Below are 24,211 nucleotides of genomic sequence, written 5' to 3' on the forward strand. Positions count from 1 at the left end.
TGAAACATCAAACATATACTACTCCCTCATTTAACATCCTGGTGGGTGAACCTAACCATCTAAGCTTGGCTCAGTTCACATTTTGATGGTTAGTCGATGGTCAGCATCTTAAGGCATCTCCAGCGTTGGCCCCCCAGGAGGGGCAAAAAATCGCCCCCTGGGGGCGCACCGGCACGGGTTTTTAAAATGTTCAAATTCGGCGCAAACACAACGCAAACACGGGCAAGTTCGTTCAAATTTAAACATATTTTACAAAAAAAGAAAAAACTACCGCGGGCTACCCCCGCCGTCTCCCTCGCCACCCACCCACGCGGTTCTACATGCCGAGGAGGCTGTAGAACCGTGTGTAGTCACCGTCGTCGTCGTCGTCGTCGTCGCCCCCGCCTACGCCTCCGCCGTCCCTGCTGCATCCCTCCCCCGGTTGGCGCGGCGGGTTGGACGGTCCGGGGGCGTCATCGTCGTCGCTATCGAGGACGATGACACCGTCCCCGTCCTCGCGCCCACGTTTGCGGGCGGCGATCTTCTCCAGGGCCCGGCGCTGCCGGACCATCTCCTCGCGCACGTAGTCGTCGCGCGATCACCGCATGGCGTCCTCGTCGGAGAAGCCGCGCCGGGCTATCTCCTCGTACTCCGGGGGAAGGCTGGACTCCACCTTGGGCTCGATGAGGGCGCCGGAGCTGCGGGTACGCGCGCTGACAGGCGTGTCCTGGGGCTCCGGCTTGACGGGGCGGAGGTGGAGGCAGGGAGAGCCGCCGGAGCTGCGGGTACGCGCGCTGACAGGCGTGTCCTGGGGCTCCGGCTTGACGGGGCGGAGCTGGAGGCAGGGAGAGCCGCCGGACGAGGAGGAGGACGCCCCGGTCTCCATGCGCCTCGGCATCCAGGAGCTTCCTCGGCGGCGTGAGAAGGACGGGGGAGCGGGATACTCGAGGCGCGGCGTGTTGCCGCCCTCGATGTACTCGAGGACGGCCTCCAACGTGCGGCCGGGCACGCCCCACCACCGGCGCCGGCCATCGGAGTTGAGCCTGCCGGAGGGCACGACGCCGTTGGTGGCCTCGAGCTGCTCGGCGTGACGGTGGCGGAAGTAGGGCTCCCAGAGCGGGCTGTCGGGGACGTACCGTGGCCCCTCCCTCGCCGCCCGCGGCAAGGACGCGCGGATGCGTGCGATCTCCGCACGCCGCGTCGCCCCGGTGGGTGGTGGTGGCACTGCACGCCGCCGGCGCTGATCCTCCAAGCCCCGGGCACCCGCATGTCCGGTGGGACCAGGTACTCGGCCTCTAAAAGGAGGCGAGCCTCGTCCTCGTGCAGATGACGGCGCCCGAATCCGTTCGCCGCCGCGCCGTCGCCTGGGAAACGCTTGGCCATGCTTTCTCAACTGGTGACGGCGAGAGGAGGAAAGGGGGAGAAATGAGCGCATCGTCGGTGGATGATCGGGGTGAGTCTCTCTGGCGCGCTTGCAGTCGGCTTTTATAGGCGGAGGCGCCGCGTGGTAGGCTTGGCCGGCGCGTTACGCGTGGCGTGATTGCGTGGCGGCCGAGGGACACGCCGCCCAGCCTTCACTGCGCCGCCCATGAGGCATCAATGGAGGCTGACCGGCGCGGCAGCGCGCGGCAGTTTTGGCATTGATTCGCCGCGGGAAACGAGGCGATGTGGACGACGAAGGGGCGAGAAGAGGGTAGAGTCGTTGACACAGCGGGCCCGCGGCTCTTCGCGCCAAAAACGATTCGCCCGGCGCCCACGAGCGACCCCCAACGCGCCGGGTTCGGATTGGGTCCGCCGGCGCCAATTTCGACCCGAGCCGGCGAAAACTAAGCTTTTGAGGGCGCGACTGGGCCGATTTTTTGACGCCGACGAACGAAAAGACATCTGAGAAGCCTTTTTGGGGGCGCGGCTAGAGATGCCCTTAGTCCTAACCAGGATGACATGCTAAAAAGACGTGGCGAAGAAATTGATCGCAAGTGGAGACTAGTACTACTGGTCTAAGAAAGCGTGGCAGAGAAACAAACAGCATCCACACACACGCACACTTGTGCCGATCGCGAGGCACAACCATGTCAATTCCTGCGCCGTACGGACGACACACCACAAAAATTCTCCATGTACCACTACGATGGTGATGTATGTAGTCGCAGTGTGCGTGTCGTGCATCGGCCGCGACTAATTCCATGGGCATGAAGCCCACGCACACGTACATACATGGTGGTCCTTCTTTTTTAATGTCTCATTCATATCATAAAGATTAAGTTTAAATTATATAAAGACTGACATGACACAACTACAAAGACAACAGAATGTCTTTAAGCTTGACACCAACACCTGTCACCTGACTCCGACACCACCACATCAGCTACTGAAAGAAAGAAAAAAAGTGATGGATCACTTTCTCATCCGAGCTCGACGCGGCTCTATCGCTGATATGCAGCTTTGCGGACCTCCAAGGTGGCTCGCCAAAGACGAAATCATTACCGAATCAGACCGGGGCAACCCACCGGACACGCCATCAAACTCCAGATCTAGCACCCCCACATGACTAAGAAGTCGGAGGAGGAAACCATACCTGCCATCCCCAAACCATGAGCACAACACATGTTCTATCTTCCAGATGTTGTCGATGCAGACCACAATCTGCCTCTGCTCCTCGACCACCTCCCAAGCTCCGCGCCGGCGTTGAAGAAGACGCCGTCGCAACGGCGAAGCCCGAGGACACATGTCCACCACAAGGATGCCGCCGCCATGACATCCCCACTTGAACAGTCTGGTTCTCAGATCTTTCACCGACATAGAAACGATTGCCTTGCCGGAGAAGAATCTGGAGCTTCTTTATTCAGCAATGCCATCGTCGCCGCCGAAGCCAAGACGTCGAATGGTTCAAAACATAAGCTTTTTGGACCCTAAAACCTAAAGTTAAAACGATCCATGCGCATGGGATCCGGCGACCCCTCTCATCATCGACGACCAGAAGGTTGCCAGCGGAGGAGAGCCGCCGAAAGACGGCGCGGGAAGGAACGGCTCTCCTGATGGTGGCGGCTAGGTTTTGCTACCAGGAGGAAAACAATCTATTCTCGGACATGCTTACAGTTACATACGTACACGTACACGTACTATGCAGGTGGGCAGATATTCACGTCGATCCTATACAAGCAGTCAACAGGGTTAGGGATGATTTGGACTACCATATACGCATGTATATAGATATATTTTAGAGTGTAGATTCATTTATTTTGTTTTGTATGTAGTTATTTATTGAAATGTCTAGACAAATAGTAGTATTTCGGAACGGTGGGAGCAGTCAGGGCCGGCCATGGGCCAGGGCAGCAGGGGCGACGGCCCGGGGCCCAGCCAAACTAGGGGCCCCGACCTGTGCTGCAATGTGTGTATAGTAAATGATATAGGCCCTGATGAATTCGTAAAATGAAAATAAAAAAGAAAAAGTCTGTAGCCTGAGAGGCCCATCATCCAACTTCCAACAGAAACCCAATTGCCAAGAGGCCTGCGCGCACAGGGGCGAGGCGGCGATTTCTCGTGTCTCCACACCGGTTCGTTTTCTCATTCGCCTCGCAGATTGGGCCACCGCCGGATGCTTGCAGGAAAGAAAGGTAAGTATCTAGAGAAATTTCTCTTTTCTTTGACCTCAATCTTAATCTAGCTAGTGATTAATAATATTCTTCCTTTTACAACAGTATAGCGGCGTTGGAGATTTGGAGTGGAGTTCATGTGTTTGCCGACTTGCTCCTTGACTTCTAGTTTCCTTGATGATTAGATTTGGATAGCCGAAGAACACAGATTCTCACTAATTTGAACAGCAACCTTCAGGTCCCTTTGTTCCTTTTCTTGCAAACATGTTGCCCAAAAAACATTTATCTGGTTCCCAAAAAAGAAGAAAGAGAAAACGAACAGATGAGTTCATTGGACTGCAGAAGGGTGCTATCAATGATTTTATTATAGCTTTTCATGATTTTTATCAATATATGGAATCAAAATTTTCCTCCAATGTCTTCGCTGGGCCAATTCATTTGAGTTCGCCCCGAGGCCTCCGAAACTCCAGGACCGGCGCTGGGAGCAGTATAGCACGCAGGTGGCCAGACATTCACGTCGATCGCACGGGCGTACAGCTCTGGCTAGTTGGGGCGTGTACATGCATGCCCACGTACGTCGTCTTTACTGGCCTTGCCGGGCCGCGGTCGCTCGCCGAATCAACACGCCCACACGTACGCGCGCGTCAATGCGCGGCCGCGACGTTGCCGGCACCCACCGCGCACCATCAACCTCGCGGGCGCACGTACGGCGCCCGCGTCGGATTGAGATCCAGTGCCTTGACAGAGCCAAGGCACCGGCAAACAGTGCCGTGCCTTGCCCCCCATTTCTGTCCGTGGGATACGTCCGCGCGTGCGTGCGTGTGCTCCCGTGTCGGCCAACGGCCCCCCATGACAGAGCTCCGTGGCGAGCGCGTAATTACATTGGTAACAGTGCACGCCTGGGCGCAGTTATCGCTGGGTGGATCGTCTGCCGGCGCTGCATGCGTCCCTGCTCGGCCGCGCTGGCGCGCTCTAGCCAGGCCAGGCCTCGAATCCTCTTGCCAGAGCTTGGCGACAACACGCGATGAGAAACTGCGGCTGGGACGCCGGGTGTGAGTGTGTGCGTGCGTGCGTGATGGAGATGATGGGGCCACGGTGATAGCTTCAGCCATGGCTTTTCTTGTCATCATGAGATCGAGTACCATATAGCTATCCAGGCAAACGGTGCGGTCTATGCTATGCAACCTGCTGGATCGGGCAGGACAGGCGGCGACAACAGAATTTGAGTCCTCTTTTCTGTAAGAGTTATACTGGCAGAGGACCAGTGCTCTGCTCGGCTCTGTATGAGATTATATACAGCTGGTGAATGCAGCCATGGAATGCTCAAGTAATTGACTGTGAAATAAACCATGTTGAAAGATACATGCGCATTAAACAACTTCTCTATTGATCATATTAGTACACACAAGAGAACACTTAAGAACACAAGACCATGTATCCAGGGGTTGTGCAGTGTAAGAAAACCTTGACACAATGCCTGGTGTTCGATGTTTCTTACCAAATATGTATCATTAGGTGCTTATGCCAAGGAACAAATATGTTGTATCATTAGGTGCACTTCATGTTCTTCATGGGCACTTGGGTTTGCTCCATTTGAACAATTGTTGGCGAGAGGAGGCCCACAGAGCCCATGGTTGCCGACGTATATATATGGATCATTGAGTGTCTGTAGCTGCCTCCCCGAGGGGATTCTTCCTGATAGATCATTGTAGGACAAGTTTAGCCAGCTCAGAAATGTGAGGTCAGATAAACCTGACGGGATTTCGCCGGCCAAACTGTTGTAGGATAGGTCCAGAGATTCCAATTTCCTTAAGGCGCCGATACCATCCACGATTCTTCCATCTAGTTGGTTGCCGGAGAGATTCAGCGTCTGAAGTCCCTTGAGAAAAGATAGTTCCTCCGGAATATGTCCAGTTAGACTGTTACATGACAGGTCAATCAGCACAATGGGGTTTGCGAAATCAAGGGTGTATTGACGCTCCTGGTCTTTCGTGACAGTCATTATGCTGTCGTGGCTGTAATTATTTTTGCTTCCTTCGGATTCACCTGTCATAGCTTTCAGTCTCCCAAGAGAAGAAGGTATCCTTCCTGATATGTTGTTATGTGCCACATCCAAGTAATGAAGACTGGGCAGATTTGCAAACTGCCTAGGAAGGTGTCCAGAGAACATGTTTGATCGTAGAACCAACACTTCTAGGCTTGGCATTTTCTCATCTATCCATGTTGGCAAACTACCAGCGAATACATTGCGCGAAAGGTCAAGAAAACTTAACCATGAGGCATTTTGGAGGAAGTCTGGGAATTTGCCTGACAACCTGTTGTTCTTCAAGTCTAGAATCGACAAGGAACAACCGAATTGAACACAATATGTGAAATCGGGACTCCATGTAATATTTTCTGGGCATCTTGGAAAATCCCCTGTCAGTTGATTGCTCGACAGATCCAGTTCCAACAAATGATGATTCAATTGACACACATATGGTGGGATGGTACCTTCAATATGATTGCTCGAAAGATGCAACTGAACGAGTACCGAAGCTGTGAGATTTGCTGGGAGCTTCCCTGACAGGGAATTTTTTGAGAGATCCATTAATTGAATCGATGGTAGATCCAACTGTGCTGGAAAGGCCCCACTCAGTTCATTCCTTGACAAGTAAGTACAACACTGAAGCATGAGAAGAAACAGTCCAGAACCATTCAGGCAAGACATCACTTATGCTTGCGTTGGAAATATCAAGCTGAGTTATGCCAGCTTGCCATCTCAGCCACGTCGGGAATCGAGGGCCCAAGTTACATGATCTGAAGTATCATGTATCCAGTCTAAACGGTGGAACCCAGTTGCCGTTTAGATCCAATGTCAGAGAGTTGTGTGAAAGGTCAAGATATTCTAAGCTCACTAGGTTTGCAAAATGTTCCGTCGACAGCACGCCACTGATCTCAGCCACGTTGTAGCTCAGATCAAGGTACCTCAAGTATTGCAAAGCAATGATGGAGGAGCTCAGCTCACCACTCGATAGCATCAAGGCAGCAATCCCGAGATTGATTCCGACGACGTGTCCGGTGCTACACCCTGCCACCGGCAGCAGCCTTGGCCTCGCCACGAGGAGAGACGGCCGGCGGGGTCCAGGAGGCTTTCCTTGAAGGAAAGGAGCGCCTCCCGTTCCCTTGCGACGCAGCACCGGGCTGATCGGCCCTTTGCATCGGCGGAGGAGGCCGACGGTGCTCCGGAGGCAAACAGGAGCAAGATCATGGCAGTTGCGACGATTCTGCGGCCTCTTTTTTTTTGCGGGGAAAAATATTAGCATCAGTCTTCTTGACAGGCCATTTCATCTTCATCCTCTCTCTCTTTCTCTCCTGCAAGCAGAGCAGCCGTTTTGGTTGGAGTGGCAGATGTGGGCTTCACCCCTGTCTCCAAGCAATGGAAGGAAAGCTTAGGTGGTAAGCAAGTTGACCGGAAGTAGACCAGTGCAAGCATGCAAGTAAGCAGCAGTTTCTTGGAAGGTGCTGTGCATTGTGTGTGTGTGAGCTGTGCACATCCAGCCCTATGAAAGGACCCCAGGTCCTTGGATTGTAACAAGCCAGTTGAGAAGCAAATCATTCAGCTTCCACTAGTGGTGCCACCGTGTCTCCTGGCTAGTACGTGAGTGTGCGTGCTTGCTAGTGCTCGTGCTAGTGATCCTCGTCCAGATACTCTGCTCTTTCTCCAGTCTGGTACTACTGACTAGTCCGTAGTTTTGGGCTAACGGTAGATAGAGCTATGGGATTCAACTGATTGGACACAAGCTTTTGGTGATGTGGAGTCTGCACACGAAAGTCCGCACGCCCAAGAAGATTAATGCTTTGTCAACTTTCAGCCAGATTCGGATGAAGAATCGACCGAGAACCCAGCTTTCAACTGAAATATTTGATCTAAGAAAGTTAGAACAAATTTCAACTTTAGTAGCATACGAAGAAGGAGAATGCAAAAAGGAAGAGAAGAAGATGAAAACCCAGATCTGGGCCGGGCCGCCTTCTTCGACGCCGGCGGCGCGACCGGTGGAGGAGGCTGCCAGAGGGCCGACGCCAAAGTTAGCCGCAGGCGGAGGGCAGCAGACCGCGCGGCGACGGCCGAGAAGACGTCACGTGTGGACGGCGCGTAACGTTGGGCCCCACACGTAGCCACGTCGGCGGGGACTGGGAAGGGCATCCTTTTATCGGGAGAGGGAGCGCAGCGAGCGCTTGTACAGTTTCGCTTTTTGCTAATTCTCGGGTGCTTGAAAGGTTCAAAAGCGTCGGTCGAATTCCGTCAAGCACCGTGGCGTGCTCGATGCCTCGATCCTCTAACGTGCTTTTAAATTTTTTTAAAAAAGAGAGAAAGGAAGTCACATAGATTATAAAATTGAAATAAATCTTTTGAAATTTGGGGAGTCATGATCTGAAATTGATCTTTTAGAAAATGAAACCAGTCTTTTGAAAATTAAAATGAGCACTGTTCAAGTTAAGGGAAGTCGGGTCACTGTAGCAAACGTGACTTCCCTTCGTATGTTAAGAGGATCCAGCCCCGTGGGCGTTCCAACGATCCAGAAAAGCTAAGATGTTTAATATTTTGCTGTTGCAACACTAATCCCGACGTCTCTCTACGTCCCAAAATATTTCAAGTTCTAGATTTATCCTTGGTCAAACTTTTTAAGTTCAGCCAACTTTATAGAGAAATTTGCTATATGTAGCATGAAATATATTCTAACAAAGCTAATTTGGTGTTGCAGATGTTGATATTTATGTGAACTTCGCCAAACTTACAGAAGTTTGTCTTGGAACGAATTAGAACTTAAAATATCTCCACTGCCACCAGGAGCACCAATCTGGAGTTGCTCAGGGTAAAAGCAAGCTGGCTTCTCCATCATCACTTGTATGGGCCATGGCATCTTGTATTTAGTTAATTTTAGTTTTCTTTAGGGTCCTCTAGTCGGTATTGTAGAAAATTTGATTCGAATGCCAACTTCCGGGACCTTTCATCCTACCCATCTTTCAAAACAAATACCCTGGCTACAAGCATAAGAGAAAAGGGCACCTCTAGCTCTAGCGGTCCATACAAATAAGACGCAAGGCAAGTGTTACACGGAGATCCAACAAAGTGTATAACAATACCAAGCACTAAATTTTGATTTTTCATCAAAAAGAAAACAAGCAAACATGTAGCACGCTTTGGCTCCTCCTGACTCTTGCTTCATATGCCTCACTGCTCCTCCTAACCGGAGTTCAAATTTTCAACAACCCTTCCACGCAAAAGTAGCTTATACCTAAACCTCCTTGTATTGTCATGTCATAATCCTCCAACCTCAGCACAGCAAACAAAATTACTTCTGCAGAAACAGCATAGACGCACCAAGTCAGATCGACAAACTGATCCATGGTATAACAGATCAAAATACTGCTATTGCATTTTTCAGGTGCAACAAGAAATCTGAGCACTATTTCTCTTTCGTTTTGTCAACACCCAAGACACTTCATGATCCGCAAGACTAGGTTATGCAAGATTAGACAAGTAACTAAGATGGAGATAAAGCCAACTTCCCATCTTTCATAAACCCAGCGGGTTTGCATTTTGATGTCGCACACAAAGAGTGTTATCCCCTCTGTAAAGAAATATAAGAGCGTTTAGATCACTAAAGAGTGATCTAAACGCTCTTATATATTTTTTTAAAGAGGAAGTACTAGATAAAGTAGTGTGTTCACAGACCTGTTGATGGGTTTGCAAACAGCTACTCTTGGGGCTTCATGGCCGGGAACAGGAGAACTTCCTGAAAATGCATCAGAAAGATGAGTTCCGTAATGCAAGTCAAAAAGTGTTGCACTGCATGAAAGAACACAAATAATGGAAATAACCTAACCTTGATGTTCTGGGAATCTGTCAGCATCATTGTAAGGCGATCAATTCCCAAACCCCAACCACCTGTCGGAGGCAGTCCATACTCGAGGGCAGTGCAGAATGTTTCGTCCAAAGCCATAGCTTCATCATCACCAGATTGACGATCCTGGAATATTGTAAGACCATAAAAATATTTAACTTCTCAACAAGCAACTCATGGAAGTAGAGCAATGCGGGCTCCATTAGTATCCCATAAGTGTACCCCCTTCCATAGCTTCACTGTTCTTATAAGTTCACACAAAATATATGCACAACATTCAAGTTTCCCAGCATACATAGTCTAATTATCAACATGAAAAAATATAATGAGGTTACTTGGGCGTTCGCCAAGTTCAAAGCATACAGAGTGGGGTGGTTACAGCAAGAATTACAATTCACAAGGTTATATTTAGCTCTCAGGCAGATTCAAACACGTACCTTTAATTGTTCCTCAAACCGTTGCCTTTGCACAACAGGATCGTTCAACTCAGTGTAGGCATTGCACACCTAGAAGACATTTGCAGATCAGAGTGTAAGCCAGCATAAATGAGATCAGGTATCAAAGAACCTATATGAAGAATAGGACATACCTCGTGTTTGTTAACAAAGAGCTCAAACCTTTCTGTCAACCCAGGTCGGGACCTATGCCACTTTGCCAATGGACTCATTATCTCTGGGTGGTTGATAATAAATGTTGGGTTCACACATGTTTCCTCCAAGAAATGGCCCACTAGCTGTTAAAAGAACATGGCTTGTAAAATTAGCTAACAAATCATCAAGAAACTTAAGCACAAAGGCACAAACCCAACGGTAATTTAGATCATGACAACAAATAATACCACTGAGATTGTGAGTTTAGTTTTCATAACACAATGCAAGTTGCAAAATATGACGACAAATAAGGGGTTCTATGGGAATGCAACTTTCTTCACCAAGTACTTGTCATATAAGCTAAAAAGTATGGCCAAAACTACCCAACAAAAAGAATGAAGACACAGCATCAGATGCAGTCCCCAAAAGTCAAAAGTAAAACCTTGTCAAGCAGCCGTGTTGTTGTCTGGGGAGGTGGACATTTAACATCATACTTGGCACATGCATCTATCAGATACTTGTTTGTTTCATCACTGGATATATCTTTTGGTATCTCCAGTTTGGCCATAGCCTCCAGTCCTTCAATCATGTCTATCCTTCTGCAATAAGGCAATAAATTGGGTGATCAGTTAAAAAGCACAAAAAGCAATTTAAATGCTACTAACCAAATATTACCTCCGTCCCAAAAGGCTTGTCTTAGATTTATCTAGATAGGGACGTATCTAACAATAAAACGTGTCTAGATACATCTATATCTAGACAAGTGTAAGACAAGCTTTTTTGGGACAGAGGGAGTACATCTTAATTATGCCTACTTATTACCTAAAGGGAGGCGTGAAATCAATCTCTATCGGTGGATTATCAACTCCATTGGCATGATATTTTATCTTATACCCACCTGTCAGCTCCTTAACCATACCTGTCAACATCAAAATAAAAATTATTGACAGAAAAAGAAGAAAGTTACAAAGGAAGAAGGAAAATATGGATGACATAGATTCTCACCAGATATCATGGCTTCAGTAAGCTCCATCAAGTCATTGTAATCTGCATACGCCATATAAAACTCGACTGTTGTGAATTCAGGATTATGTGTTAAATCAATCCCTTCATTCCTGAACTGCTTCCCAATTTCATAGACACGGTCCAATCCACCAACAACCAATTCCTTCAGATAAAGCTCAGGTGCAATACGCATATAAAGCTTCATGTTTAGATCATTATGGTGTGTGACAAAAGGCCTTGCAGCGGCTCCACCGGCAATCATGTTCATCATTGGAGTCTCCACCTAGAGACATGTAGATAGTTCAAACATCCGAGCATCATCAGAAGTACAAGAAAATATATTTGAAGAATCCTACCTCCAAAAAATCAAGTCCATCAAGAAACCTTCGAATAAACGAGACAATCTTGGATCGGGTCTTGAAGATATGTCTCACTTCATGGTTTACCATAAGATCAAGGTATCGTTGACGATAACGAGTTTCCTGGTATCACAAAACAAGCAGTTCAAGAATCAAAGCACCACCAATGGAAATGATTAACATTTGAACATGTGGCCAAAGGTGGCATGCTGGATTTTTCAGAATTGACAGCCCGTTGACACAAAGAGATAACTGAAAGTCACATCCATCAACACTATAACTTGGTCATGCAAATTAGAAATACCAGGAGCGACTCAGCAAATTAAGTTGGTAAAGAAACTGGCATTGTACTATCCTCCACACCCACAACAATGCAAACAAATGGGTGAGATTTAGCAAAGAGGAAGTGGACATAAGATCTATTCCTTATCATATCACATGCCTAAGGGTGCTCATAAAGCCTTCAAAGACCTGCCTAGTGATTTGTTATATATTTATGTCCTCAATGGCAAGCATTTTACTGCCTAAGATTATGTTACATGTGAAAGTAAACTGCAAAAATGTGCTAAAACTGATTACAGACCACGCACAGAAGGAGATAAACCAACAAGGAAGATTAAATATACAAAATTCTATGCTACAAAAAACAATGTTACTATTGGGAATGGGCCTTAATCTATGGTGATGGTTGGTCAATGTTGGGTTTCCCAGGGTCTCTCGAGTTGGGAGACGAAAGCCTAAGCTTATGACACCAAGTTAGAAATGGACCTTAATCTATTCCATGGGCCAAAAGGCCAAGTTCCCTACATGTAAATAAGAAGGAAAATATGCATATAACACCGTATGCAATATCCCTAACAGTTACTACTTGCTTGACCGCTACTCCACATCGCAGAAAGAATTTAGTGCAAGAAAAGTAAGAGTCAGAATGAGAACAAACCTGGTCCCTCAAAACATACTTTTCGATATTCCTACACATTCCTGGGGCCCATTGCGTAGGCACCGCACTTCCTTCACTCTTCTGTAAAATATATACTACTTATGTAAATAGTTCAATTAAGCTAACAACCCAACTAAGACTTAAGAAACCAGAGGAAAGACTGCAGACTGAAAAATAAGTAATGCATGGATGGAAAAACAGTAATTTCAAGAACCAACTTTCGAACAGATTCTGCTTTGTACCTGCCGGGGCATCATATGAAGACAAGGAGAGAGCACAACAAATTTCCGTGGGAATACACTGAGCTCCCCTCTATTGCTTTTTCCTGATGATTAACAAGTGAGAATTCCAAGTCATCAGACACAGTTCAACAGCAAAAAGAAACAACCTACATGTATAATTTTGTTAAAGAACAAGTTAAACAAACCAGCTACAGATATAAGCTATATATACAAATTACAAAAAAAACTATCAATCATAAAAAATACACACTTATTTACTATTTTATAAAGAAAAATAAATTAAAACCACTCTGTCTGATAAAACAAGGTTTGTCCAACCAAGTATGAAATCAGACTCAAAACACAAATGACTGAACTGGCGATGCAGCAACGTGTTTAAGTAGCTGATTAAGTAGCAACCATGAAAACTCAAAAGCCAAGAACTGGTATGGTTCTTTCAAAGTTAAAATTTGGATGTGGATGTTATAATCAATTAAGTTGCAAGCAAAGCTAACATACCTGGAATTCCACATATACCAACAATATCCCCTCGCTTCACACCAGAATGGAAACTAGAGAATTCAGTATCTTCCAACTCCGAGGTCCTATTAATGGGTAAAAATGTGAGAATGGAAGTCTATACATTTCATGAGATCGGTACTGATAGCAAAATAGACAGGCTGAAAAGTGGCAAGCCATCCAAACAGACACCATAAAGTTTACCTGGCATCAGCCATTACTTGAACCTTCACGCCATCACCATAAAGATCATAAAATAAGAGCTTAGAAGATGATGTTCTCTTGTTCATGATCCTCCCTTTGAAAAACAAAAGCCACAGATCAAAACCATGTCTAATCTCAAATAATACTCCCCAGGGCAATGGAACAATATATACCTGCTAGACACTCTGTAACATCAGCAAGCTTCTCCCCCTCATTAAGGCCCTTGTATTTCTCAATATATCCAGGCACAGAGATGCTAGCTAGGAACTTATGCGGATAGGGGTTGGCACCCCCGGCCTTGAGTGCATCAAGGGTCCTGAGCCTGTTCTCGTAATATTGCTGCAGCAAGAAACACATTGGTCAGAACATCCCGCAAAGGGAAAGAACGCAATTCAGCTAATAGTACGCCAGCAAGAAAGCGGCACCAGTATGACATACAGTAGGATCCATGTCCTCATCATCGGCCGCCGCAGGCGCCTGCTGGGGCGCTCCACCGGCCGCCGCCGCAGCAGCCGCCTACAACAATTAAAAGACACAACACACGGAAATATTAGTGTTTCAGCAAACAAGAAGGGAGCTCTCTCTCAGAGCCCAGCCGCAGAACTGCATCAGAAAAGTAGCACGAGAGAAAAAAGGGTCAGCATCACACCTTGTTCTTCTTCTCTTCCTCCTTGAGCCGGCGCTGCTCCTCCTGCTTCCTCCTCTTCTCCTCTTTCTTCTGGGCGCTGCAAGCCAACAACAACAGCCAACAATCAAGAGCCGGAGCACAACAAACAAGCAAGCAAGAGCAGACGACGACGCGCGCGAAACGGAGGATAATAAGAAGAAGCGAGGAAGGGGGCGCACTTCTTCGAGACCCTCGGCTCCTCGCGGCCGCCACCGTCCGCGGCGATCTCCGCCCCCGCGAGCCTCTCCGCCAGGCGGTCGGCGCCGCCCTCGACGTCCGCCATGCCGCGCCGGGTGCTAGGGTTTCGCCGAGGGGGAGGGGGAGACACGGATGGGATTGCGGAGTGCAGAGCAAAGCGGAGGCGCGGCGGAGGGGGCCGAGGGGGTTTTAGCTAGGGTTGTTGCTTGGCTCCTGCGCTGCTGCTGCGGTGGGCCCGCATGGGCCTGGTGCGCGTAAGTTTTTCTGACGGGCCGGGCTGGTGTAAGTGGGCCGAGCCCACGTGCCGTCGCTTCTCTCTCTTTTCCTCCTGCTGTGGGACCGGAGGCGGCTAGGCCTGGGCGAAGTCATCCGAGGAGCGGCGGCCATGGAGGAGCGGAGAGGAGGAGGCGGCGGGGGCCGGGGCTCCGGCAAGGGGCCGGCGGCGGGGAAGATGATGTCGCTCAACGAGTTCGTCTCCTCCATGGCGCCCCTCATCGACCTGGAGAAGGTTTGCTCCCCGGCTCCGGCCCTTCCCCTCCCTGTTGTTTCGATGTTGGAATGGGCTGCGATGATGAGCTGCTGCTGCGGCTTGGTGCGCAGGCGGCGGAGATATCGGCGGAGTCGGAGGCGAGCTCCAAGAGGAAGGAGAGGCGGGGGGCCGTCATGCCCAACCTCAAGTGCACCGACGCCCAGGTAGGTCGGAGGGTAATTTGGCTGGCTCCATTGCTGACTCGAGTGGTGCGCAGGTTTGGTTGGCGCTAATCTTGCTTGCTCTGTGTTACCTTTCGTGGGTAGAGTAGACGGGGCTGATGGGGAAGACGCTCCTGGAGTTCCAGCCCAACAAGGGCGACGTGCTTCCACCTCACAAGGTGAGCTTGCTTGTACTTTCCCCTCTTCTCAGTTTGGCTGCTTGCGAGGGTACGATTTCTGCAACTCTGGTTAGAAACTATTGCTGAAAATGTGGTCTGGATCGCTTATCGTCGTACATATGCTGTGCAAATCGTCTCTTATATGCCTTTATTATGCCACTTGAGTAGTGTAATCTATCTATGCATGAGCATGCAATGTTATTAATCGCTGAAATGTCTAATCAAATACTTGCATAGTTGCACTTGTCAAGTTCATTACGAATCACATCTCCGGGACTTTTTTGGGGTTAGCACTCTGTTTCTTTTGCTAGCTGCACTAATCTTGCTTGTTTATGTCCCCTCCCCTCCGCTGTTCTAGTTTGGGACGCACGACGTGGTTGCCCTCAAGCCAAACAAAGCAGATGCTGGATCCCCTGCACTTGGGCAAGGTGTAGTTTATCGCTTGAAGGTATCTTGCTCTGAACCAAGGGTTGTTGGCTATTTAAGTCTTTGCATTGTAGTAGGCATACTGATTGCAGTGTTGTGTCTGAACAAACAGGATTCTTCCATTACCGTCGTTTTTGATGATATTCCTGAAGATGGATTAAATAGCCCTCTCCGTCTTGAGAAGCTTGCGAATGAGGTACTCCAAAAAAAATCCGCATGGTTTCTGTCTAGAATTTCACAAGCACAGCATATTTTTCACCTAGCACCTCTTTGTTTTTTAATCCATGATCCATTATTTTTTACTTGCACACCAGCATTATCATACCGTTTATTAATCCCTCTTGTAGGTTACTTACCGCAGGATGAAGGATGCATTAATTCAACTTAGCAAGGGCATCCAAGCAGGACCTTCCGCAAACCTTGTTCCTGTGTTATTTGGAGAGAACTCACCTATGCGTTCCAAGGATGCCGTGAAGTTCAGTCCATTTAATAAGAATTTGGACGACTCGCAGGTTAGACTTTAAAAAAAATCTTCTGTGTTGCTGCCCATGTTCCATTTCAGTTCTGGTCCACCCAATTTGAGTAGATAAAAAAGAATATGCTATTAGGACCTACTGGTGTTCATGAGAAGTCTAGAACAGTTAGGTTTAACATCTAATTTGCTAATGTTGCTATCATATGCTTAATTGCATTACATGAAGTAAATCATATATGAGGCAATGATTTGGTTCCTTATCATTATAAAGAAGGGAATCTGTTTTTTTGTATAATCAATCTTGTGGTGAAAGCTGCAAACTGACCCACACCCAAATGGGACCCAACTTGCAACTCTGGGATGCATTTCGTAATGTTCCACATCATAACACCACAAAGAATGCTGTTAGGCTTTGGTACCTGCCTTGTAGGAGTGCCAGAGAGAAAGCTTTTAGTGAATTGATTGTTGGAGTATTGAAATACTATTGTACATCATATGCTATACTTGAGAACTAAAGTAGCTGATGCCTCCTGATGGGCAAACTGGATAACTCATCTTCATAGGTTCTCTTACATAGTTTGTTTGTGCTCTTGAAGCAGCGCACAGGTCAATCTAGTTCTAGTATATAATTTTTCAACATCCTTGTTTGGATCTGTAGTTACATTTGTTTAACACAACAACAACAACAGGGCCTTTAGTCCCAAACAAGTTGGGGTAGGCACGTTTGTTTAACACTAAATCAAAAATATTGCAATGAATGTTTTTTGCTTTTTATGACATGCCTTTGATTTTTTTACACTTGTCTTCATGTACCAGTGTCAGCAAGCATTATAAAATTAAACATCTGTTATAAATTTACAACTGTAGGCATGCAAAGTCAATTGTTCTATGAAATATAGAGAAATGTAACATATTTCTTGTGTAGAAAGATGCTATCTCGAAGGCCCTCAGATCAAGGGATGCTTTTTTGCTTCATGGACCTCCTGGAACTGGGAAGACAACAACCATCATTGAGATAATATTGCAGGAGGTCAAGCGTGGAGCGAAAATTCTTGCTTGTGCTGCTTCCAACATTGCTGTCGATAACATTGTTGAGCGACTCTCACAGTACAGGTTGCTAAAAAAAAGTGTAACATATATTTTTTGCTTCCATCATTCTTCCCATAGTTTCTGTGGGGAAAATGTTATAATCATATATGTAGCCCTTACAAAAAGTGGATTCTAGTGACCTAATCATCTGAACCCTAAGTTACTTAAATATCCTTATTATTTCTTTCTGTAGAACAAAATTGGTGAGGTTAGGGCATCCTGCCCGTTTACTACCGCAAGTGTTGGACAGTGCTCTTGATGCACAGGTGAAACCCCTGTTTAAGTTGTAAAATTTGCTTTTGTACTGGGGAACCATGAAGATACATTCCTTTTTAGCTCATAAGTTATGCTTTCGATCACATTTAACTTCAATACTCATCCACTACATGGTTAAGTGTACCCACCTTTGCCTTCATATGAGATTTTATGGGAATTCATGTTATGTTTTATTTCACTCTACCATACATGCAACTTATGATTCAAATAAAGATTTTGGTTGGATAGTTTTTCCTATTTGCTTATGCCTTTTTTTCTAACATAAGAAATTCTACTATGTTTTTGTTATTACTTATTGACTTAAGCAACTTAATTGATTAGTTTGTATGTCCCATTCAATTTAAAATGGGTGGGCTATATTTGGCAGATGTATTATCTGTGATGCCTTAATGTGTCCCTGTTAACCTGATGATAGTTGGCCTGATTAACCTTCTGGGACCAGGTACTGCGAGCAGATAATAGCAGCTTGGCCGGAGACATTCGCAAGGAAATGAAGGTAACCATTAATTTCCAAATTCCTAACTTTTTTGTAATTCTAGGACAGCATGTCTATCCACAACTATTAAGGAGCGGTCTAGTGTGGAAGATGTCCTATTTAGATAGTACCAATGGTTGCATTTTCATTCGTGTGCCTTGCTTTTCTTGCCCAGTCTATTAGTATGGCATACCTTCTCAGTCCTCTTTGGCTGACGTAGTTTGATATTTGTTGATATGTTCTGTTCTTCTGTCAGGTGCTTAATAGCAAATTGCTGAAAGCTAAAGATAGAAACACGAAAAGGGACATCAGGAAAGAGCTTAAAACCCTTGCCAAAGAGGAGCGAAAACGGCAGCAGCTTGCAGTCGCTGATGTCATAAAAAATGCAGATGTTGTGCTGTCAACTTTGACAGGTGCATCTTCCAAAAAGATAGCTGGCATTACATTTGATCTGGTAATTATTGATGAGGCTGCTCAGGCACTCGAGGTGGCCTGTTGGATAGCCTTACTGAAGGTAAGTTGTAACTTACAGTTACGATACAAGTTGAGATAGCAACTTGTCTTCCAAAAGAGGATAAATTGCTAACAGTTAAATAGGTCTGTGTATGTTTGAGGCTGGTTTTTGTATTGGTGTAAATTGTGGCACATCGGTATGAATATATGATAAAACTCTGTAAGGATGTAATGTTAATCTGCTGTAATTTGCATAAGTGTCACCGGTAGACAGATCGTTGGGAATATAGTTTTTGGCTTTACAGTCAAGGCACCCTGCTTCTGGTGGTTGATTAGTTTCGGGATTTTCAAATGGTGTTAGCTGACTATGCCATTAGCAATGCAGTTGTTTCTCTGTTTGACATGATTGGCATGCATAATGATTTGGATAAATGGTTACTCTTATGTTCTTGTTAAGGTAGCATTTGTGTTATGGAGCTTCTCATTTATGTGTTTATCAGTTCTATATTCTTGTCGTATTCAGGGCCAAAGGTGCGTGCTTGCTGGAGACCATCTTCAACTTCCTCCAACGATCCAAAGTGTTGAGGCTGAGAAGAAGGGTATGGGAAAGACACTCTTTGAACGCCTTACTGAAGGTTATGGAGAGGAAATCACATGCATGCTCACTATCCAGTACAGGATGCACGAGCTAATTATGAACTGGTCATCAAAAGAACTTTACAATAATAAGGTGTGCTTTCTTTTACATTATTGTGCTACTTGTATTTCAATCTCTCTTTCTCTTTACGCTACTATTTTCTCATGTTGTTTTTCCTTTTGTATTCTCAGATCAAAGCGCATTCTAGTGTTGCTGGGCATATGCTCTATGATCTTGAAGGAGTGAATAAATCTTCTTCAACAGAACCAACTATTATACTTGTTGACACTACAGGGTCTGTATTCTCTGGTGCTTCCCCCTCAGTGGCTTGTTGGAGTACTCACACATATTTTCGTCCCAACTAGATACATCTGTATGTAGACAAATCTAAGACAAGAATTTGGGTCGCAGGGAGTAGCAAACTGTGTGCATGCAGTGAAACCTTGTCTATTTTTATGTTTTCCCACTCTCTGCCTCGAGTTGTAGTTAAGATACTCTTGTACAAAAGTAGCACTAGCTGGTGGCTTGACTGAAGAGAGATATTCCATATGCTAATACAATAATTTGACAGGTTCGATTATTATTTCAAGTGTAGACCATCCTTTGACTGATACTAAAAACATTTATATTTTCTGAATGATGAACAATATGAATGTTTTTTACATGTGTCTTTTATAATAATGTTCTTAAAATGATATGTAAAGTACTTCTAACATGTCTGAAGTACTTTTTAGGTGTGATATGGAAGAAGTGAAAGATGAAGAGGAGAGCACCATGAATGAGGGCGAGGCTGCAGTATCCATTGCCCATGCCAAGTTACTTGTTGAGAGTGGTGTCCATGCAATTGATATTGGCATTATTACTCCATATTCTGCACAGGTTTTTTTTATCATATGCTCTCTGTATTCATCAAAATTTATAGGTAGTAGATAATTATTAGCCATGCGTTCTTCATGCCTATGTATTCAGTAGTATCATGTTTAGTTGTTTACACTCGCTAGTTGTCTTCATACGTATGTATTCAGTAGTATCATGTTTAGTACTCCCTCTGTTCCTAAATACTCACTACTGTCAAAAACGCTCTTATATTATGGGACGGAGGGAGTATAAGTCTTTTTAGAGATTTCAATATGGACTACATACGGAGCAAAGTGAGTGAATCTACACTCCAAAATATGTCTATATACATCCGTATATAGTCCATATTGAAATCTCTAAAAAGACTTATATTTAGGAATGGAGGGAGTATCACGTTGCTGCATGTTCTTTTTGCTGTTCTGCTCGAGTCTGCACATATTGGTTGGTTGTGCGTTGTTTGAAAGACTCTGTTCTTCTCTTTCTGTTACATTTCATCGTTATAGCTTTTGGCTTGCAATTCATTTATCTGTTAGAAATTGATTTTTGGTTCCTTGGATGGTGCAACAGGTAACCTGCCTGAAAATGCTGAGAAATAAAGATGCTAAATTGAAGGACTTGGAAATATCAACGGTTGATGGATTTCAGGGTAGGGAGAAAGAGGCCATAATCATTACAATGGTCAGATCCAACCCAAAGAAAGAGGTAAGCTTCCTTGTGTGATCTTCCTAGGTTGAAAATTATCCTCTAGGCATTGATGTTGATTTTGCATTGCATAGTTGATAGAAAAAAGGAGAGGGGAAGTTCCATACGATTAAATGTCTATCTAATAAAAAAAAGAGTGAGCATTTTAGATATGGCATGACTGATCTGCAAATATCGGGTGTCTGCGGCCCTAAGTATGTGCGATGAACAGAAAATCTGTTTTGTTCTTGATTATGTTTGGACATAAAAGGTGGAGATTCATGTCCACTATGCGGGCAGCTTGGATGCTCGAGCGAGCTCTTGTCTAGTTGTAAAACTAAAACCTATATTCATTTGCTTCCTCAGGTTGGGTTCTTGAGCGACCATAGGCGGATGAACGTCGCCGTGACACGAGCCAGGCGGCAGTGCTGCATAGTGTGCGATGCCGAGACCGTAAGCAGCGACAGATTCCTGAAACGCTTGGTGGAGTACTTTGAGGAGAACGGCGAGTACCTGAGTGCGTCTGAGTACCAGAGCAGCTGACCATCATAGCATGATACGCTGCTCTTGTGCCCGCTGCGCGACCACGGCAGAGGTACCGGAAACAAGCAACTGGCGACAACACAAGTGGACAGGTTGGTGCAAACCCCAACTGATGCATACATTTGCCACAGAATACTACAATCTGGTTAAATTGTTCACCATGTTGTGTGTGGTATAGCAGTTATAGCCACTTTGTCGACTCCTGCTCTTGGTGTGAGTTTGTTGTTATTATTATTTTTCGGAGACTATATGAGGTACAGTACTATGGATTTATTATGAGATTGATCCAATTGTCATAAATTTCTCTGAATGCGAAGAAAATCTCCAACCTTTGTGCCTTTGGGCAGCAGTAATATATTGACATGGTAATAATCAAATGTTCAAATGATTCTCACACCAAATATATTCTTTTACAAGCATGGTACGCACCAACAACGTGCTTCGACAAGAAAGGTAGGGAAACCTACTGGCTTGTATTCAGCTCAAGACACATGAGCACTGGACTAGAAGAATCACATCGACAATCAACACACCACAATGAACAAGATGAACAAATATTACATGGATGAATTCATCAGCAATACATCAACCATCGTAGTACTGTACATCAGTAAGCGCTGGGAACCACTCATCGGCAATACATCAACCGCGTGTCGAGATCGTATTACTTCATTCAGACACACTGATGCCAGTGAATCTGAAGACCAAGTACTGTATTTAGTTGCTGTCGTGTCTAGACATTCAATTGGTGTCTAGATATGTTACAGTGAAAAAGGAAGAGCAATTACCAACACAAACGAGCAAGCAGAGTGAAGTAACTAGGACTCCTCTTCTTGGACACGACTCCATCCTGCAGACTCCGCCTTCTTCTTCTTTCTAACAGCAAAGCCAGCCATGAAACCGAGCAGCATCGCAAGCACCACGCCGCCGGCAACTCCCAAGTACCTCATCTTCTCCGGCATCGCACCGACCAACTTACCAGGCGCACCGCCGGGGGTACCGACTTGCGGCGACAGTATTTCGACCATATCATGGACTTGCCCATCATGGTTCCCAACGTACATCAGTGTCAACCTCTCCCTTGTGGCCACAAGCTTCGCGTACCCGAACTCGCTGCCACGGTACATGGACCGCTGCGGCTGAGGGAATATGGGGACGTCAGGGTGGTCAGGCCTCGGCTCCCAGCTCGGCTGGAAGTCCTGCCCGGCCATCCCGATCACGACATGCACAGGGGCACCAGGGTACACGAAGCTCGACGACGTGTTGAGGCACTGATACTTCTTCATGGGGCAGAACCTCTCATACCTGTGAATGTGCCCCCACAGAGCGAGCGTCACGCCGTGATCCACAAAGAGGGGCTCCAGGTGCTGGATCATCTGCTCCCTGTGAACCGTGTCCTTCGTCTCATTGCTCGAGGTGTACATCGGCCGGTGGCCCTGGAACACGACGAACGGCGTTCGGCTCCGGTTCACGCGCTCGAGGTCAGCCTTTATGTAGTTGTACTGATCACTGCCACGGGTAAAATCTGTTTCGGTAGACATGTAGACGAAATGCACAACACCTGCATCAATGGAGTAGTAGAGGTTCCGGGTGTCGGGGGCGCCGGTGCCGGTAGGGAGGGATGAATTCCCGGGCATTCTGAACTTGATGCTGTATGGCACTCCGCATTCGCCGCCGCCGTCCTTCCCGTTGTACACGTTTGCTGCCCAGGAGGGTTTCCAGGGCTGGGAAGGCCAGTCATACTCGTGGTTTCCAATGCAGACGTGGTATGGTGTGCTGGCAGCGATGGGCTCGATCTGCTCGAAGAAATGATCCCATAACCATGCGTAACCTTTGGCGTAGCTGATGTCGCCGATGTGGGAAATGATTGCCGGTTTGTCGTTGAGAACTTGGAGATCGCGGAGGATCCATTTCACGGTTGACAGACTTTCTTGAGGTGTTCGGAAGTAGGTGTTGTAAGGGACGTAGGTGCCCAGATCGCCGAAGAGGAATGCGATGGTCTCGTTGGCCTCGGCGTCGCGTGAGATGAAGCTGTGTGTCTCACTCCAACCCCCTGAATCGTTGCCAACCTATCAAATGACAGTCCAAACTTCAAAAGATTAGGTGAAATGTGGCGTAGAATGAGTGTTTAATTATACCAAATGCTGATGATGTTGGATGCTCATTGTGTTGTTGGAACTTGAAACCATGAGCTATGAAAGATATCTATTCCATGATTGCATCACAAAAACTAGACTGTATATCAAACTGAAGTTAGTGTTCTAAGACTAAACTTTACACAACTTTGAGATGATCCCATCTAAAATGGAAAATGATTTTGCGCATCATAAACTTGGATTTCTGACAATGAGCCCTGTTTATCCGGAAATCAAACTCTTAGATAACAATGTCAGCACAAAATTAGTATGAGTAGGCACAGTTCACCATGTCACTACCTTGTAGGAATACCGTGTCCCAGGCCGCAGCGCCTTCATGACGCCGTCGAAGACGAACCCGGGGTGGCGCCACCCGACGCTGTGGTTCGCCGGGTGGCCGCACATGTGGCGCCGCTCGTACGTGCTCGCCACCGCCGGCGCCTCCTCCCACTCCTCCTCGCGCCGGCCGGCGGGCCCGTACCTGACGGACCTCCTCCCGCCGTCGCCGCACACGAACAGCACCCTCATCTCGTCCGCCTCGTCGGTGAACGCCAGGTGCAGCTGGGCGGGCCGGGCACCGGATCCCTCGCGGGCCACGTCGCCCGAGACGGCGGCGCGGCGGCTGGCGTCCGGGAGCGGGTCGCCGTCCTGGTCAACGCGCGGGTTCTGGCCCGGCGAGCCCCGGAAGAGGCGGAACTGGTAGGGGGCGCGCAGGTCGGGCAGGCGCGGGAGCGCAAGGCTGCCGGCGCCCGTGGCCCAGGAGGCGGAGGAGTTGAGGAGGAGGAAGCCGAGGTAATCGAGGTCGCCGGAGGTCGGCGGGGAGTAGACGGCCACGTAGTCGAGCGGGCCCGGGTTGGGGAGGTTGGACCATTGCAGGGTCACTGCGTGGTGGTCTGGTTTGGTCAGCGTCGCCGGGGTGGCTGTGAGGGTCGTGGTGGAGGTGGCCGTGGCCTCGCCGGCGGCGAGGTGGGCGGCGAGCAGGAAGAGCAAGGCCGAAGGCGACATTGTAATGCATTTGTTTATGGATGGAGCTTAACTTAATGACTGTGCTCGGGCAGCTCAGATCAGCTTAAACAAATATTTCACGATCGCGCTTCATTTGAGTTCAGTTGACACCTTAACCTCCGGTTT

The 24,211-nt window shown here is 47.1% G+C and overlaps 3 protein-coding genes across 4 annotated transcripts; 1 reads left to right on the forward strand and 2 right to left on the reverse strand.

Moving 5' to 3' along the window:
* Positions 1 to 8,608: 8,608 nt before the first annotated feature.
* Positions 8,609 to 14,342, reverse strand: LOC125510970 (lysine--tRNA ligase). Its single transcript, XM_048676255.1, has 17 exons — positions 14,145 to 14,342; positions 13,948 to 14,023; positions 13,737 to 13,814; positions 13,472 to 13,637; positions 13,299 to 13,392; positions 13,095 to 13,180; positions 12,597 to 12,679; positions 12,355 to 12,435; positions 11,412 to 11,537; positions 11,056 to 11,338; positions 10,873 to 10,969; positions 10,493 to 10,649; positions 10,050 to 10,193; positions 9,898 to 9,966; positions 9,443 to 9,586; positions 9,292 to 9,352; positions 8,609 to 8,914 (listed from the first exon to the last, which is right to left on the reverse strand). The coding sequence occupies exons 1-16, from the start codon at positions 14,246 to 14,248 to the stop codon at positions 9,314 to 9,316; spliced, it is 1,827 nt and encodes a 608-aa protein (XP_048532212.1). The 5' UTR covers positions 14,249 to 14,342; the 3' UTR covers positions 8,609 to 8,914; positions 9,292 to 9,313.
* A 151-nt stretch (positions 14,343 to 14,493) lies between these two features.
* On the forward strand, positions 14,494 to 21,227 carry LOC125510968 (DNA-binding protein SMUBP-2). 2 transcript variants are annotated; one of them, XM_048676252.1, is made up of 15 exons: positions 14,494 to 14,671; positions 14,764 to 14,856; positions 14,964 to 15,032; positions 15,391 to 15,480; positions 15,571 to 15,654; positions 15,806 to 15,970; positions 16,859 to 17,046; positions 17,216 to 17,288; positions 17,741 to 17,794; positions 18,030 to 18,287; positions 18,750 to 18,956; positions 19,055 to 19,158; positions 19,598 to 19,742; positions 20,289 to 20,423; positions 20,769 to 21,227. In XM_048676252.1, exons 1-15 carry the CDS (start codon positions 14,549 to 14,551, stop codon positions 20,943 to 20,945), a joined length of 1,965 nt encoding a protein of 654 aa, XP_048532209.1. In that variant the 5' UTR covers positions 14,494 to 14,548; the 3' UTR covers positions 20,946 to 21,227. The 2 variants fall into 2 exon arrangements, with proteins under 2 accessions (XP_048532209.1, XP_048532210.1); XM_048676253.1 differs by having other exon boundaries at positions 14,534 to 14,671; positions 14,959 to 15,032.
* Positions 21,228 to 21,483: 256 nt separating this feature from the next.
* On the reverse strand, positions 21,484 to 24,132 carry LOC125510969 (probable inactive purple acid phosphatase 2). The gene is made up of 2 exons (XM_048676254.1): positions 23,381 to 24,132; positions 21,484 to 23,014 (listed from the first exon to the last, which is right to left on the reverse strand). Exons 1-2 carry the CDS (start codon positions 24,083 to 24,085, stop codon positions 21,764 to 21,766), a joined length of 1,956 nt encoding a protein of 651 aa, XP_048532211.1. The 5' UTR covers positions 24,086 to 24,132; the 3' UTR covers positions 21,484 to 21,763.
* Positions 24,133 to 24,211: the final 79 nt, after the last annotated feature.

Source organism: Triticum urartu, chromosome 5 (assembly GCF_003073215.2).
Source record: "Triticum urartu cultivar G1812 chromosome 5, Tu2.1, whole genome shotgun sequence".
NCBI classification, from domain to species: domain Eukaryota; kingdom Viridiplantae; phylum Streptophyta; class Magnoliopsida; order Poales; family Poaceae; genus Triticum; species Triticum urartu.